Source organism: Momordica charantia, assembly GCF_013281855.1.
Source record: "Momordica charantia cultivar OHB3-1 chromosome 2 unlocalized genomic scaffold, Mcharantia_2.0 BLBB01000002.1, whole genome shotgun sequence".
Classification (NCBI taxonomy): domain Eukaryota; kingdom Viridiplantae; phylum Streptophyta; class Magnoliopsida; order Cucurbitales; family Cucurbitaceae; genus Momordica; species Momordica charantia.
The window spans coordinates 13,091,540-13,110,605 of NW_028275160.1; the positions used below are offsets into that span (position 1 = coordinate 13,091,540).

The 19,066-nt window shown below is 34.9% G+C and overlaps 1 protein-coding gene across 1 annotated transcript; it reads left to right on the top strand.

Moving 5' to 3' along the window:
* Positions 1 to 14,509: 14,509 nt before the first annotated feature.
* LOC111018911 (putative pectinesterase/pectinesterase inhibitor 51) lies at positions 14,510 to 18,279 on the top strand. Its single transcript, XM_022295172.2, has 2 exons — positions 14,510 to 15,689; positions 17,517 to 18,279. The coding sequence occupies exons 1-2, from the start codon at positions 14,711 to 14,713 to the stop codon at positions 18,188 to 18,190; spliced, it is 1,653 nt and encodes a 550-aa protein (XP_022150864.2). The 5' UTR covers positions 14,510 to 14,710; the 3' UTR covers positions 18,191 to 18,279.
* Positions 18,280 to 19,066: the final 787 nt, after the last annotated feature.

Sequence of the window (19,066 nt, forward strand, 5' to 3'; positions counted from 1 at the left end):
GAATCCATAACTGTTCATTCTTTGTAAAACCGAGCCTAGCCAACTTTTAGACTAGCCTACCTTGAGCTACCAACCAGATATGTGGTAAATATGGTAAACATTGAGGATTGACCATTTACTGTAAAAAATCATTTGCTCAATCCGTCGCATACAATTTTTGTAATGAATATCAATATTTGTCTACTTACCATAAAAGTCTTTTACTAAGTCTGCCACATCTAACTGCATAGTAAATGTCCAAAATTATCCACCTAATGTTACCTTGAGAACTTTAAAAGTAATAAAATAACACTGGACTCTTATGATTAACTGCTTCATGAATTGGTACTTGTTGTTGCTCAAAATTTCCCTACTTTGACTTCCTTCTTTCACTTTCTATTTCGTATTGTTCTCATATCTCAATCATTTGTCTCCTCTTCTTTTGAGTAAAAGTTATTCCAAAACTAAGGATAATAGTTTTGAGAGTTGGAAGTTAGTGACCTGACAAATAGTCCTAAGATCTCAGTCTCTTTTGATGAGTTTCGTTTGAGAGCAGTTTTTACTAGAGCAACAGCAAAGACATAATTTGGAACAGCAGTTAGAGGCGACTATGCATGATCAAATTTTTTATATGTGATTGCACTCTATTTTGTTTATAAAAAAGATTATGTCCGACAAAAAGAAAAAAAAATAAAAGAGAAAAAATAGAAAAGAAAAAAATAAAGATAAAAAGGCCGTGACAATCCTTTAGTTCAATGATTGGGGCAATTAATATAGATCAACAACTACAGTTTCAAAAGCTTCAAGGTCCTCTTTACAAATTTTCAAACTGGGGCAAAGTCGAGAAATGCTACGTTGGGGCAAAATGGTAGCTGCATTGTACAAAGCTTTGAGACAAAGGCCATATTCAAACTGAGATTGTTACATTGCACAAAATCTTTCAATTTTGAGAAGTCTTTCAACATTCACAAAGTGTACTCTACAATATCCATAAAGAGCTACACTTTGAGAAAATAGAGGTCCTTTGCATTCAAAATTGAACTGCATCAACTGCACTTCAGAGAAAAGGCTAAAAAGTAAGTCTTTTAAATTCAAGAGTGGACCGCAACAACATTTCGGTGAAAAATAACATGCGGCTAGAAAAGGGAAGTTTGTCGACTTTCATTCATTGTTAATCTTTAATGCAAAATCATGATCTCCACTCCCACTTGCTCCTATTTCGAATTCGTTGTCTCGTATCCGACCTTCTTATCAATTATAAGGCCGAAGTTATAAAGTAGTTTAATCAATCAATATGTATAATGTTATGAGTTACCTTTGATTGTTCTCTAAACTGGCACACGAGTTACCTCTACAAAAGAAACTCACCAAGCCTGATATGGTTGAGAAATTACCTTGATGTATACATCTCTCATCAAGTGAAGGCATTCATTAAAAAAAAACCAAAAGAAATAAAAAAAATAAAAAAAAGTTGACAAGTTTCCTTCAATGTCGACATTATTGTTTTCCTTTGCTAAATATTTGCTAATAAGAGGGATGAGAGTAGATAAAAGATAATATCTTTGCAAAATATGGAAAAACTTCTTGTTCTCTCAACCATATTTTCACAAATCATGCATTCACATCACTTGCATATATATTCTTCAAAAAATAAATTGTTTTCATATCATGGTTAGATTATGAAAATTTAAGTATCATGCATTGTTCATTCATAATCACATTTCATTGAGCAAAAACAAAATGAGTATCATGCATACATGCTGCAACCATCTAGCTTTCAGAAGGCGTATACATTATTGCATCATGCATACACAGTAAAATAATTGGTTTAAGCTAAATATATATATATATATATATATATATTTTCTTTTTCAATTGCATGGTTTTATCATGATATACATTGTCAATTGCATTCTCGCTCTGCAAAGTTAATTAAGAAAAATCATCACTGCTTATCATTCATGACATTGGGGCAATACACATTTGTATATGCACCCATCAATCATAGGATATAGTTGCGCCAGAGGTTGCGCAGCAGCTTCCCGTGGAGCCTCCTACAGATCTCTTTAGCTTTACCTCGACCTTTGGAGTTAGAGCTAGTTGATAGGCCACACTCAATTATCAACGATAGGGTACCCGATCTTCATTAGCTATTTCTGGCAGGAGCTCTTTCGTTTACAAGGGGATGCAATTTAATATGAGTACAACTTTCCACTGGCTCCATTCCTATCCCATTCTTTATGATCTCTGGGCATTCTAGTCGTTAACTCCTCACGTCGCTGCGGTCGTTTCTAGGACCAACCGACGCCTCACCTACACAGCTACATACGTAATGTAGTGTCGGTTGTCTGGATGAATTGGTTTGGTCTGACCTCTCGCTCAGATATAAATACTGCATACTGCCATTGGAAGTTCGTATTCGCATGAACATGTGGTTTTTGTTAGTCTTATCGTCATGCGTCAAGTGTGCATCTCATGCATTTAGGCAAGTTTAATCCTCCTAAAATGAGAAATTGCATTTTAATCTGTTGGAGCTAGTTTTCTACCTCACACGTGGCACATCCTTATTGGAAGAGACAAATACGTGTGGTTTTAAGTTTGTGAAGCCAAGTTTATCACCTCGGTATTTCGACTATCTACCGAGCCAACGTCCGTTATGGCCGAGCCGACCCATATCTCCTTTGGTCGTTCCCTTTCTTTGTTTGAACCGACTTATATGTGCTTTGATCCTATTCCAACAAACTCTACGACAGCATGCCGTGGTCCACGCTTGCCTTAAAAAGTCGTTGAGCACTTGGGGGGAATCCTATCGGAGACCATGCCTATATATAGAAATCATTTGCCTCTATCCCAGGTACGCAAACACTGTATTTTCCCTCGAATACAGCTCAGATTCTTCCTGACTTGGATGTCAGAGTGTTTTCTTTTGCAGGTCTCCTACTCAGCACATCTCAGCTCATCCTCAAGGTTATCCTTCCGTCCGAGCCGAGGTCACAAGCTTGGTCATTTTTGTGATCAAACATTTATCATTCGGTTAAATCGAACCCTATCCAAGTCGAGGTCAAAGCCTGTATTAAAGTCACGTCCATTGCATTATATCACTCGGTTAAATCAAACGCGATCTAAGTCGAGATCGAAGCCTGTGTTAAAGCCAGGTTCGTTGCATTATATCTTTCGGTTAAATCGAACCTAATCCAAGTCGAGGTCGAAGCCTGTGTTAAAGCCAGGTCCGTTGCATCTTATCTTTCGGTTAAATCGAACCCGATCCAAGTCGAGGTCAAAGCATGTGTTAAAGTCAGGTCCGTTGCATTATCTTTCGATTAAATCGAACCCAATCCAAGTCGAGGTCGAAGTCTATGTTAAAGCCATGTCTGTTGCATTATCTTTCGGTTAAATCGAACCCGATCCAAGTCGAGGTCGAAGCCTGTGTTAAAGCCAGATCCGTTACATTTTATCATTCAGTTAAATCAAACCCGATCCAAGTTGAAATCGAAGTCTGTGCTAAAGCCAGACCGTTTTATCTCATTTTCGATTAAATTGAACCCGATCAAAGTCGAGGTCGAAGCTTGGGTTAAATGCAGGTCAGTTGCATCTTATTTTTGGTTAAATGGAACCCGATCTAAGTCAAAGTCGAAGCCTGTGTTAAAGCCAGGTCCGTTGCATTTTATCTTTCGATTAAATCGAACCCGATCCAAGTCAAAGTCGAAGCCTGTGTTAAAGCTAGGTCCGTTGCATTTTTTCTTTCGATTAAATCGAACCTGATCCAAGTCGAGGTCGAAGCCCGTGTTAAAGTTAGGTCTGTTGCATTTTATCTTTCGATTAAATTGCACTTCATCCAAGTCGAGGTCGAAGCCTGTATTAAATCCAGGTCCGTTGCATTATCTTTCGGTTAAATCAAACCCAACCAAAGTCGAGGTTGAAGCTTGTGTTAAAGCCAAGTCTGTTGCATTATCTTTCGGTTAAATTGAACCCGATCCAAGTCGAGGTCGAAGTCTGTGTTAAAGCGAGGTCCGTTGCATTTTCTCATTCGGTTAAATCGAACCCGATCCAAGTCGAAGTCGAAGCCTGTGTTAAAGTGAGGTCCGTTGCATTTTCTCATCCGGTTAAATTGAACCCGATCCAAGTCGAGGTCGAAGCCTGTGTTAAAGCCAGGTCCGTTGCATTTTGTCATTCGGTAAAATCGAACTCGATCCAAATCGAGGTCGAAGCCTGTATTAAAACCAGGTCCGTTCTATCTCATTTTTGGTTAAATCGAACCCGATCTAAGGCGAGGTCGAGACCTGTGTTAAAGCCAAGTCCGTTGCATTTTATCATTTGGTTAAATCAAACCCGATCCAAGTCGAGGTCGAAACCTATGTTAAAGCTAGGTCCATTGCATCTCATTTTCAGTTTTCGGACCCTTGGTTTCATTGTCTGCATCCTCAACATTGTCCCACACAAATGAATAATTAGTTTATTTTATTTTATTTTTTATTTTTTATAGTTGGAAGGTTAAGAAAGGTTTCAAATCTACCTTCATGATATCGACCTCTATTTGGTCCATGACATCACAATCAACTCCTGCTCCACTAAAACTGCCCGTTCCATCTTTAGGTCCAAGTCCTTCGCTATAAAGTTGCCTGCTCCATCCACACCATTGGGTCATTTCTCAGGTCATTTGGCTCAACGATTAAACCCTATAAAACAAGTTACAAGTTATACTGACAACATTTATAAATTAGTATCACAATTATTAAATATTTTTTACCCTAGCAATCTGCCGCAAGTATTTTCCGATTGCTTTCAAATCCACCTCCACAACACCCAGCAGCTCATCCATTCTTTTCAATAGCTTATCCATACTCTTCAAACGAGCAAGGTGCATTATCTTCTTCCTCTTGCTCTTCTTCTTCGGAAACGTTAACTTCTTCATGTGCACCCTCATTGGCATGCATTGTAACATCGCACCAAGTCGATCCAACTTCTGGTACTTCTATCTCAGGTTCGACATAATCTATTGAAGGTGGTTCAAATGACCTATTCAAAAAGGTGGTCTTTGTTTCAGTTTGGACTATCTATATCGCAGTAGTCTGTATAAAAGAATATATTAGCAGTTTGCAATTGAAACCAATTGAATTATAAGTTATAGTCATTGTCACTTACAGTAGTAGACCAGAAAATATTTCACTCCAGCACATTCCATGCAGTTGAATGGCCATACTTCCAAAGGAGAATGCACAGTACAACATTTTGATCCACCTTGTTAGCCATACAACCACACAAGGAAGATATCGTCATGTACGCCCACACCTATATGAATGATCTAATGATGTTAGTAAACATTACCATTTCATAAAGTACGTATGATTCAATGGTTTAAAATACAATATTGTCGATACCTGAAAAGGCCATGAGAATCCATCAGACTGTATGATTTCCTTATACTTCCTTCTTTAGTCTTCCTTGACAAGGCACACTCAAGGCTTCTTATTGTCTTCTCAAACGACAGCGTGCCCCAATCATAATTGCAGTATACTTCCCAATCGTCGACTACTTTGAGTAAGCTAGTGTCAAATTTCAAGCTTCTCACTCGCCCATGCAATACTAGCTCGACAAAGTATACAACCGATATCTTGACAGCATCAAAGTCATCCTCAACCACAATGCTTGGTACCTCTTCCCCAGATCACTCAATGAGATGTCAACATTATCACCAAAGTATAAGCATCTAAGCCTCACATGAAAAATGTCTCTCCTAATGGGTTTCCTTGAATATTTTAGGCCGCTAAAGAGATCAAATTCTCTACGACCAAAAGATACTTTGGTTCCAAAACGATTAATGCTAATGGTGTCTCTTCTACTCTCTTCCACCTTCCTAAGCAACACGCTATGTACAAGTGGCTTTTTAAATACGAGATACACATCAAGTAGATGACCAAAAACAGTCTTCCTAAACATACTAAGTTGTCTTGGGGTAAGTTTCTGCTTAATAGCTTCGGATGTGTTCGTTATGTGCAATAAACATGTTAGGTTGGAAGAGACGTACATATCTAGGGGATCTTCGGTACCATATCCATCTAGTAATCCTGGGTGCATGAACAAATAACCCACACGCTAAACCAAAAAAGGAACAAGCAAAAGGCAAACATAGAGCTAACACAATGATTAAAATTCCAAATATTCCCTCGTCTATAAACTTACTGCTTAATACCTCGGTTTACACCACGGGCAAAGATTGGGCCTGGTCGGAAATTTGGCAGAGGCTAAACCACTCTATAAATTTAGCGACCTCGCTCGAGGGTTTTACATTCTGATTGATTCTTCGGGCTAACCTCGATCGAGTTGGCACCCGAGAAAAAAAATAATATGAAAGCCTCGATCGAGGTTCCCACACTAACCTCGATCGAGGTTCCCACACCAACCTCGATCGAGGTACCTCGACAAACCTCGGTGAACCTCGCTCGATATACCCACATCAACCTCGTTGAACCTTGGCGAACCTCGATCGGGATTGTGTGCGGGAAATTTGACAGACGTTACGAAATTACCTACCCTGTTTTCAATCTTTCGCCTTATTCCATCCCATCATCTCAACAAACGAGTACAATGGAAAAAAAACTCATTCTATTCTAAAACTTAAAAACCCCAAACCTATGATTCATCAGTGCAAACACCATTGGAACGATGGAAAACCATAAAATCGAAGGGGGAACTTGCCTCGTTGGAACGATTGTTGTAATCCAAGCGAAAGAGAAAGAGAGAAAGACCTCGCCCTAGAAGAAACGACTTCAAGAGAAAGAAAGGGAAAATGGCGTTAAGAAATGGGGGAAATCTGGAAATTGAAGAGAGAAACTGGGGTGGGATTGCATAAGGGGTACAATCGTCTTTTCATAGACATTTAAATTGAATAAAATAAAAAATTGGGTCAGATGAGCATTTTTTTGATACGTGGGTCAAGAGCAAAACCAAAACTAATCGGGGTTATTTGAGTAATTTTTCCACGGATCGGGATAAAAGATAAAATACTTTGCTTGGTGGCATAATCACCTACAAAAGCCTGTATGCGTGCTTTCATGATCATGCTCCAATAGACTTCATGAGCTGCTATTTGGTAGGTTTTTAAGGTGCCCTAATGACCGTCCCATGGGTTAGAATGAAATTCCTGCAAAATCGATGGAATATAGTAGATGAAAAGGGAAGACTCAATTTACCACGATAAATATGATATCCCCTAATGAGCAGACCCAACCTCAGTGGACCTTTTGAAGTAGAAGTAGAAGCCGAACTTCTGAAGAACAAGCAAACCCTACCAAGCGGACTCGACGCTCTCATAACAATAAGACCCCCTACCGTCTGACGTATTATCTGACTTATTGTCCGACGTCCGACCTACTATCTGACCTACCACTCGATAAGCTAACTCCCGTGCTATTATGGTTCGAACTACCTAATGTATTAATTGATGATCTACAAAAATACAAGATCAAGGGAAGGTCATCTATTGAAGCACTTGAGTGCTTTGCCTACTGTCATATTAGTCTCTTCACCTTCTAACGACTATAATTTTGCTAGCTCGGAAGCCAAGAGCTCTTCCCACACACGAAACACCAAACTCCTAAGGTCTCTCTACTAAGTCGGAACACTTACCTATCAAAGAGGGGGCCAATGCTAGAGGGTGAAATATGACGTGTCATGTGGATAGCTAGGAAATATCAACATGTGCATGTAAGGTCTTTCCCCATAATCTTTGAAAAACAATATGGCCAACCTTGAAGCTCGACAAACTATGACTTGTAAGTTTGGTCAAACACCTATTGGTTGAAGGAAATGTTATGTGCAGTGCTATAAAGTTCAACCTATGGTAACCGCTTAACTATTGGTAACAGTCTAACAAATTAAAACGCGAGTTAACGAAAATTCCTTCACTTGACACCCTATAAATAGAAGTACCATTTTGTCCCTAAGCGTATGCAATTTGAACCTTGATTTGAGATCAGAGATCGGTTTCTTACTGACTTGAGCATTAGAGTGTTTGCTTCCCTTGTGTAGGTCTTCCTCACAAAGCTAGCTCCTGAAGCTCGACCATATTCAATCTTACCAATTCTCAAGTAGATTAGTGTATTCACTGTAAACATATGGTTACTTATATGCTTTATCATGTGGAAGGAAAAAATCAAATAAATTCTATTGGAAACTTATAGGAGGATCAATTGATCTATATTCTTTCCAACATATTTGGTATGTATATACATATATATTGCATACCTACAAAAATATTCATACAAATACCACATGCATCTCAATATTTTTTCATTCTATATTATGAATTAACTTTTGGTTATCATACTCTTAATCATTCTATCTTTTCATGTCTTTATGGGATTATATGTGGTAAAATACAAAGAGTTTTAACAAAGGATTGAATTATATCTAAATTATGGTAATCTAAAGAGCAACAATAAAAACATAAAAACTGTTGAGGTTGAATGGAAGCAATGAAATTAATTTTGGATTTATGGACATGTATGATCTTTTCACTTTTCTTTTTCTATAAATATTACTCTTTTTTTTTTCATTTGCTATGCAATATTTTAAAATAACAAAATTATAAAATCATTTTATAAAATTTCGTTTTTCTAAAGGAAAAATGATGTGAAAAGCACCTGAGAAAAGACTCTTAGTAATCTCAATCATAGGGAACTAACATTCATATATCACTAGATAGAACATTCATATATCACTAAATGTTATATACTATTAAACTTTACCTATGGAGAAAAAAGTTATTCAGCATCATCGTTAAAAACATGTATATGATGGTCAATATGAATATAACTCAACTAGTTAAGACACTTATTTCTGACTAGATGATCATAAGTTCGAAAATACACCCCACATGTTGTACTTAAAAAAAAACATCTCTGTGATAGGTGATATGTTGTCATTATATATACATACTTCTAATCTGGATTATTTGTGCATTTTTTGTTATATTAAAAGTTGTCATGTGTATACTCGTTTAAAAAATAATAAAAAACTTATTTGATGACAATTTATAACTATCACTAAAATGATCAAAGATTTTGTTCTTCTGTCCAACAAAAACTTAATGATGACAGTTTATAATTGTCACAAAATGTTTTTTAACGACATTTTATGATTGTCATGAAATGTTTTTAAACAACTGTTCAAAATTGACACGAAATATTTTTTAACGTTTGTTTATCAACGTCAAGAAAAACGTAATAATGATTATTTATAACTGTGACGAAAACTTTTATAGTGATAGTTTTAACGGTCAATATTGACAGTTTTAACTGGCATGAAAATCTTTATACCAACCATTTTTTATTGTCATGAATAGCTTTAAATTTACAATTTTAACTATATGAAAATGGATTAATTATGACAGTTTTTTTTTTGTCACAATTTATGTTTAATAAAGGTTTGAAATGTCAAGAAAGTTTATATATGACAATTTCGTGACTGTCACGAAAAAAAATTAATAACATTGTACACATTTCGAAAAAATTCTCTATACCTGTAAATTCTAAAATGGAACAACGTCGCATATAATAAGATCAAAATCTTCGTGTACAAACTAAGGATCAAATTTGTATATTACGATATCTTATACAAATATTATATTATAATAACTACAATAAGAAAATGAAACCTATGTGTCACACACTAACCCAACCAAAACTATATTCACATTACATCAAGGGTTGGATGGGGGGTTTAGGGTTGAGCGTTTTTTCAGGCGCCTTCCTTTCAAAAAAAAAAATTTAGGGAATTCCTTTTCTTGCATAATTTTTGTAGTGTTTTTTTACTTTTATTTTTATAAAATGTTACGAAAAGTAATATTTGATATAGTTTTATTTGCAACCTGATTGTATAAGGTCCCATGCATTAATATTCAAATAAAGATTCCTAAAAAAAATAAAATCAAATAAAGATATATTTCCCAAAATCTAAAAATTTAATTTATAAAAAAAAGTAAAACTAAACTAACTTAATTCAAGGCTCCTAATAAAAATATAAAAATTCGAATTCACGATGAGAGATATAAATTAGAAGTTTAAGTAGTCTGACTTGAAAACGTAGGGCATTACAAATGAACGGACATAAGGGGTTGATTAAAGCTCGATAAACAATAAAACATTCTCATAATAATAGTACAACACAGTAAAAATTCAAAAAATCCATAAAAATCGACCTAAATAAGTCTTTTTCGTACAATATATGGGAGTGGAGGATTCGAACTCAAGACCTTCTAGTCGAAATTTTCCTGATCATAATGGTCGAAAATTCTTGATCAGAATTTCAAAGTAAATTACTTATAACGTTGTCATATTTTTATTTTTAAATTATAAATTTAGATTAAAATTAAGCCTAAATCAATGAATTTTTTATTTTCCTTTTATTTCGTGGGAACATCCAAACAACTAAATTTTATTTTATTTAATTCAAATTATTCTCGTTCCAAACAAGATAAAGAACTGTAATCATTTTTCTAACTTTAAATCACAGAATTTAAAATCATTTCTTGAATATTCTTGATGTCAAACAGAGGGTAAACATATGTTTGAACGAAAACTATATTCACATTACATCAAGGGTTGGAGGGGGGTTTAGGGTTGAGCGTTTTTTCAGGCGCCTTCCTTTAAAAACAAAAATTAGGGAATTCCTTTTCTTGCATAATTTTTGTAGCATTTTTTTTAAATGTTATGAAAAGTTTTTTTTTAAATGTTATGAAAAGTAATATTTGATATAGTTTTATTTGCGACCTGATTGTATAAGCTCCCATGCATTAATATTCAAATAAAGATTTTCCTCAAAAAAAAAAAAAATCAAATAAAGATATATTTCCCAAAATCTAAAAATTTAATTTAGAAACAAAAGTAAAACTAAACTAACTTAATTCAAGGCTCCTAATAAAAATATAAAAATTCGAATTCGAAGATATAAATTAAAAGTTTAAGTAGTCTAACTTGAAAACGTGGGGCATTACAAATGAACGAACATAAGGGGACGATTAAAACTCAATAAACAATGAAACATTCTCATAATAATAATACAACACAGTAAAAATTCAAAAAATCCATAAAAATCGACCTAAATAAGTTTTTTTCGTACAACATATGAAAGTGGGGAGTCGAACTAATGACCTTTTGGTCGAAATTTTCCTTATTAGAATAGTCGAAAATTATATTCTTGATCAGAATTTCGAAGTAAATTACTTATAACATTGTCATATTTTTATTTTTAAATTATAAATTTAGATTAAAATTAAGCCTAAATCAATGAATTTTTTTATCATTTTATTTCATGCAAACATCCAAACAACTCAATTTAATTATATTTATTTCAAATTATTCTCGTTCCAAACAAGATAAAGAACTGTCGATCATATTTCCGACTTTAAATCACAGAATTTAAAATCATTTCTTGAACATTCTTGATGTCAAACAAAGGGTAAACATATGTTTGAACGAAAACGATATTCACATTACATCAAGGGTTGGAGGGGGGTTTAGGGTTGAGTGTTTTTTCGGGCGCCTTCCTTTAAAAGAAAAATTATGGGAATTCCTTTTCTTGCATAATTTTTGTAGCGTTTTTTGTTTTAAATGTTATGAAAAGTAATATTTGATATAGTTTTATTTGCGACCTGATTGTATAATAATAGTACAACACAAAAATTCAAAAAATCCATAAAAATCGACCTAAATAAGTTTTTTTCGTACAACATATGAAAGTGGGGCAGTCGAACTCATGACCTTTTGGTCGAAATTTTCCTGATCAGAATGGTCGAAAAATCTTGATCAGAATTTCGAAGTAAATTACTTATAACATTGTCATATTTATATTTTTAAATTATAAATTTAGATTAAAATTAAGCCTAAATCAATGAATTTTTTATCCTTTTATTTCCTGCAAACATCCAAACAACTCAATTTAATTATATTTATTTCAAATTATTATCGTTCCAAACAAGATAAAGAACTGTCGATCATTTTTCCAACTTTAAATCACAGAATTTAAAATCATTTCTTGAACATTATTGATGTGAAACAGAGGGTAAGAGTGTATTTAATTGTTGAAAATAAAAATACACCCGAAACTATTTTTGACAATTTTTTGTTACATATAGTTTGAAATGGTTAAACAAAATTGTGATGGTTAAAAAAATGTATTTTTGAAAAACGAGCTCTGGACTAGATATTAGGTTTTTTTAATTGTAATGAAATCCAGAAAGAAGAAAAAATTAACTGCCATTGAATAAAAAAAAAAACAAGTTTTCGTGATAGTTTTTAACTGTCATAAAATTATACAAAATCCGAAAATTTGCATTTTTTCCCACCAAAATCGTGTTGTCATCATTTCGTGACAATTTTTAAGTGTCATATTAAATAAAAAAAAAAATTCAGTTTTCGTGACAAGTTTAACTGTCATAAAATTTAAAAAATTAGGTAACATTTTTCCCAAAAAATGTGCCCCACAACTTCTAACCGTTTTTTTTTTCCAAACTTTTTTAGTGTGTTATAACTGTCATAGAAACTCAATTTTCTAGTAGTTATTGACAGAGCTCTGAAATAATATATAATGTATATAAATTACCAAAAATTTGTCTCTTTTATAATCTAGTAGGAGGAACGAATAGAACCATGAGGCCGATTCCCCTTAGATTGTAATGTACAAGTTATAACATATGTTCTCTGGATAAATAGTTGATCTATTTTATATAAACTGTATAAGGTAAAAATAGCTTAATATAACAAACCTAGCAAGTTTTGGTGATATAGTCAGAAGCAATACAAAGAACTAACGGCCGCCAGATTTAGAATGTCATGAATTTTGTATTCTAAAGAATAATCGTAGATAAAGTAACATTTGATATTAAGAAGCACAATTTGAAACATAAATCTTAGGATATATAAATTAAATTTGATAAGATTTGTTGTTTTTTCCTTTCTGTTTTTTGTTTTGTTTTTTGGTTTTTTAGTTCGTCTCACTCACGCGCTTCCAGCGATTGGTGGGCAATTTGGTTGGTTTCTCTCTTCATATTTGTAATTGAGCTTACTTTGTTATCATCCACAAAGTTTGTAATTTCCTCCACAAAATTTACTTCAGCAGCCTTTTCACTTTTAAGGAATCTGTTTTAAGGTAAGTTCTTCAAACCTTCTAAAATAGTCATTACTTTCATCTAGGGACGACATAGTACGATTTTTCACCATTCCAATATATGGTCACCCAATTGAGCCGGCGATCATCGAACCAGGCAGCATCCGTGTTCATGTCTCGAATATTTTTTTGGGAAAATGTTCACTTTGTTATTGATTAGTGCATGCTGGGCAGAGGTTTTGTAGACTTCTTTGAATCTGGGATGATTTCCTTTGCTATTTTTGAGCCCCAGGTATTTGTTTTCCAGAGGCAGTTTTGTCTTCCAAAGGCAATTACATCTACCACTTTGCTTATCCATATTAGATGAAGATGTCTCCACCATGGTTTAGGTTTTTTTTTTTGTCGGGGCTCCAAATGATATCATCCTCCATATATCTCTTTTTAGCAAAACGAATCTATAAAATTCGGTCGGCCTCCGAATCAAAGAAATTAGTTCGTGTTATCTTTTTCTCATTCAAAATTCCCTTTATGCTGGTAAGATGAGCAGAATTCTGAGAACGAATCAACTCTTGGATAAAAGTATGTTTGTAATCCTTTATAAGGGAGCTAACATTTATATCCCTTTTCAAAAAGTTTTCTTCCACTAGCATGTTTCTCTCTGCATAAGTTGAGTTATTTCCCATGTTGGCCTCGATTAAATTCTCTATTTTAAAGTACTCGCCTCGAGGATCATGGTAGGGAGGCTATTTGAGTTTTTATATATCTTTCTACTTTGTTTAGCTAGCATATCATGATTTTAGAAAAATAACAGAGCATTAAACACAGATCGCTTCCAACTTTCTCAATGAATCTTCATTGCTCTAAAAAATTTGTTTTATTATTATAAATTACATACTATAAATTTTCATCTTTTGGGGTCTATTCTCATCTTTTGGAGTACAATTATTGTAATCCAATATATTGGGCTAGATATAGCAAATAGTATTTGTTAGCTATTCTAAATTTTATCCTTTTAAAATTCTCAATTTTATTGTCAATAAAATCATTCTATAAAAAATTTATTACAATATATTATTAAATTATTATTTATGAATGTATTTGTTCACCTTTAGACATGTCATTTGGACCAAAAGAGGAAAAAAAAAAGATTTCGTTGATCCACAGGTTAATTTTGCTATTCAATGACAGATATTTATATGTCAAACCATCAGTTGACAAACTAATATATTAATGATCTAGCTACGCAGCTACTCTAATAAATTTATTTATTTTAGTTTTTATTTTGCCTTCAAAAATTTATTTTAGTTCCTCTACGTCAGAAAAGTCATAATTTTAATTCATTCGTTTTGATTTCTATCCCATTTATTTCCTTTAGAATTTTAGCATATATTTCATTTATAAATATAAAATTTGTATTATGTATGAAATTTTGAGTTACAAAAGAATTAATAGAAAAATGAAATTTGCAGTTCGTAAGACGACAAAAGAAATAATAGACGGACATTAATAGCAATCACAAGTGCTCGCGTCGGTCCAGAAGCTGACACTGACACAGATAACTATAGACTGACGTGGCCAACGCCCTCCGCCGTCGCCGCCGCCGCCGCCCGTGACCTCTCTCTCCGCCATGACCATTACACTCCAAAATAAGTCCATCTTCCCTCTCTCCAGATCTGCTTCTCTCTTAATTTCCATGGTCTCTCTCCTCGCTCTCTCCCTCTCTCTTTATCTCTCCTCCGCCACCCACCACCGCCGCCTCCAATCTCTCCGCCCTGATATCGCCGCCGCCTGCGCCGCCACCCGTTTCCCGGACCAATGCGGATCCTCCATTTCCCAATCCAACCGCCTCCCGCCAAATCCGACGCCGCTCCAAATCCTCCAAGCCGCCGTCTCGCTCTCGTCGGAGAATCTCCGGACCGCGCAGTCCATGGTCCAGGCAATTCTGGACTCGTCCGCTGACAGCCGGAACCGCAGCGCCGCGGCGCTGGCCTGCCTCGAAGCGCTGGGCTACTCGGAGTATCGAATTTCTCTCGCGAACGACGCCGTTCCACAGGGACGTAACAAGGACGCGCGCGCGTGGCTGAGCGCGTCGTTGCTGTACCAGTCCGGTTGCCGGTCCGGGCTGAAGAACGTGAATGACACGCGCGCGGTGGGTGATACGATGTCGTTTCTTGACTACTTGATTGGGCTGTCGAGCAACGCGCTGAGCATGGCGGTGGCGTACGACGTCTACGGGAACGAGACGGCGGTTTGGCGGCCGCCGAGGACGGAGCGGGACGGGTTCTGGGAGGGTAGTGGGCCCGGCGGGTCGGCGTTCGTCGGCGGCGGGTTTCCGTCGGAGTTGGCGGCGGACGCGACGGTGTGCAAAGATGGGAGCGGCGGGTGTTACAAGACAGTGCAGGAAGCGGTGGATGCGTCGCCGGAGAACGCGGCGGCGCGTAGGTTTGTGATCCACATAAAGGAAGGGGTGTACGAGGAGATCGTGAGAGTGCCATTGAAAAAGAAGAACGTGGTATTTTTTGGAGATGGGATGGGCAAAACCGTCATTTCAGGGTCACTCAATGTGGGCCAGCCTGGGATCTCAACCTACAATTCGGCTACCGTCGGTGAGTTTGTCATTGTTAAAAGCAAAAATTTACGATCGTTTTTTTTTCTTTTTTGGTAGAAAATATTTATGATTGTTATGATCGTTTAGTAGAGTTTGAGAAAAGCAAAATTTATGGTTTTTATGATCGTGGAGTGTATAATACACAAGGTTGTCGGTTTGTGTCAGGATAAAGGGTTTTTTTTAGTGAAAAAATTAATTTTAACCTTAAATCGAGATACAAAGGTATCAACTTTTATCTTCAATTTTCAATTTCAGCCAAACAAATATTGTAATCTTTACTTTAAATTTTTAAAAGCATTACAATTTGATTGATTTTGCAGGAATGAAACTTAATTTTGTTTATATATATAAAAAGTAGATTGATTTTTATTGAGTGGGTAAGTTTTTGGACTTTCTTGATTTTTTTTTATTAATGAGTAGATGAATTAAATTGAATAGGGAGTAAAAACTGGAGTACTTATCTTAATATATGTCTATCTTTTTTTCTCTCTATAATTTTAAATTTACTTCAAAATAGTATACTTAAACATTAAGTTTGATAATAATTTTATATTTAGTTTTTTATTCTTAAAAATATATTTCAACTATTAGCCAAAATTCAAAAACAAAAACTAGTTTTTATTTTTATTTTTTTGGATTGTTTAATAACTATTTCGTTTTTAAAAAATAGGTTTGTTTGGTAACAAATTCAATTTTTTATTTTATGTTTTCAACCTTTTATTTTAAAATTCTATACAGTTTTAAAAATAAAAAAATGAAAATTTATTTTTTAAAAATAGATTTCTGCTTTTGATTTTTTTTCCCTGCTCAACTTTTGTTTTTATACATTATCCCTGACAAAATTCTTTTTTATTGTAAAATTTTTTCTTGTTTAAAATTTTCTCGAGAAAAAATTTGTTTTGATATACTAACTATTATTTCTCTCTCAAAATAAAAAGTTAAAAAGAAAATAGGTTTCAAATGGAGTTTAAATTGTTGCGTTACTTTAAATTTTATGAGCAGTAGTAATAATTTACAGTTTCTAAAAGACTAAAAGAAAAAATAATGGTGAGTTATTTCAGCACTTTTTTTTATTTTTATTTTTTAAATCATTTTCAAGTTCTTAAACTACAGTAGTTATCGATTACTTTGAAGTAATTTTTTGGCTAATCACCCTGTTTCTTAAAAAACACATTTAAAGTAATCCAACTTTTTTTTAATAGCTTTTATACCGAAATAGTAGATTTAAAAGAAATGCTTTTAATTATTTAAAATCACTTAAAATACTATACTAAATATTTTCTAAATTAATAATTGTTTAGGTTGACTTTTTAAAAAAAATTGAAAAGTTATTCCAAATAACCTATAAATGACTTGCACCAAATGAATTAAAGTCAGGGTGGTTAGGTCGAGAAATACCAACTATTTTTTTTGGTTCAAAATATAAATTTAATTTTAAAAATGTTTATTTAAAAAATATGAACAAAATAGTACATAATTAACGCCCTATTTGTTCATTATTTTTATTTTTAAAATCATGCTTGTTTCTTCACAATTTATTTGGTCACGTTTTTTAAATAATACATTTGATTAAACGTAAAAACTTTTTTGAAATCTATTATTTTAAAAATTACAGAAAAAAAAGTAATACATTAATGTTTACAAACTTAATTTTTAAAAACAAAAATGTTATCCAACCAGAAGTAGGCCACAATTATTATATTTCTTTTTTTTTTAATTTTCAAATGTTTCTTTTTAATTTTTAATTTTTTTTTTGAAAATTAGGTTTATAAACAATACTTTTCGTATGAAACAGACTTAAAAATTTGATAGGAAATTATTGCAGGAGTTGCTGGTGACGGATTCATGGCCAGTGGGCTGACCATTGAGAACACAGCAGGGCCTGATGCCCATCAAGCTGTGGCCTTCAGATCAGACAGCGATCTCTCCGTTATCCAAAACTGTGAGTTTATAGGCAACCAAGACACTCTCTACGCCCATTCCCTACGCCAATTCTACAACTCCTGCCGAATCCTAGGCAATGTGGACTTCATCTTTGGAAACTCGGCCTCCATCTTCCAGGACTGCCACATCCTACTCCGCCCTCGGCCCACCGGTGGCGACTACCCCGTCACTGCCCACGGTAGGACCGACCCCGCCCAGTCCACCGGCTTCGTCTTCCTCAATTGCCTTGTTAACGGCACCGAGGAGTTCATGTCCTTGTACTATGCCGATCCTCGGGTGCATAGGACCTTCTTGGGGCGGCCCTGGAAGGAGTATTCGAGGACGGTTTTCATACATTGTGATCTCGAAGCTGTTGTTTCCCCTTTTGGGTGGTCACCGTGGAGCGGGGAGTTTGCTTTGAACACTCTGTTTTATGGGGAGTTTGAGAATTTCGGGATCGGTTCGAATTTGTCCGAGAGAGTCGGGTGGAGTAGCCAGATCCCAGCGGAGTATGTTTCTACTTACTCGGTTGAGAACTTCATTCAAGGAAATGAATGGATTCCATTAAGCTCGTGATAATTTGGACTAGACTTAAGTAGTATTTTCGTCCTTTGTAATTATATATTTACATGTACTTTCAATGGAATTATGGATTGAACCTTACACATATTTGTCTAGAAAAACTGCAAGAACACACTTACACTGGATTTGAATTTTAGAGGAGATTTTCTACAATTATAGTAGTTAGGGGAACAATTTTATTTTTTTATTTATTATTTATTTTTTGCTGCTGAGCTGGTCAATTCATATTTAGCTAAATGTTTAAAAGTTGAGTTTGGTCCTTAAACTTTGCTAAGAAATTTGTGGGACAAGGCATCTTGATTTCCATCAAGAAGCCTAAAGAAGATTGCAAACGTTCCATAACTCCCCCAAGGTGTGAAGACCGACCTCCCATAATCAATATAATTTTCGAAGGTCCAGAGTGGGGCCTAATATGAAAAAGAGCTTGCAAGGGAAGCTTGACATGGGGTATGCACGATAGTCACCAAGGCCACCTGCCCCATATCGTTCTCCAATTCCAATCTTCAAGGAGTCCATTAACCGCTTAATGATACTCGTCATTACGTCAATGATTGACCATGTGCAAGTTTGGTGTGTCTTGGTAAATTGAGGAGTTCCGAAAATCATCGTCTGTCTGACTGTCACCTATGTGGTCTTGGGATGAACCTTGGTGTTGGAAATTCTCTACTTTGATGGAGAAGAGACAGCGTGCAAGCACACACGACCACAAGTAATATAGGGAAAAAAATATTCAAAGTTCGTATTCTTAGGGATTTTTTAATTAAAAAGTAATGTTGTGAAATGTTTCAAACTGCAATTGAGTTTATTGGTAACAATAGTTGTGAAAGTTGTGGTTTGGTTTTAAAAATGTCAAACTTCTAATAAGGGACA

Coding starts and splice junctions, on each gene's coding strand:
- LOC111018911 (XM_022295172.2), top strand. CDS start 14,711: ATGACCATTACACTCCAAAATAAGTCCATCTTCCCTCTCTCCAGATCT. Junction 15,690..17,516: donor CTACAATTCGGCTACCGTCG/GTGAGTTTGTCA, acceptor AAATTATTGCAG/GAGTTGCTGGTGACGGATTC.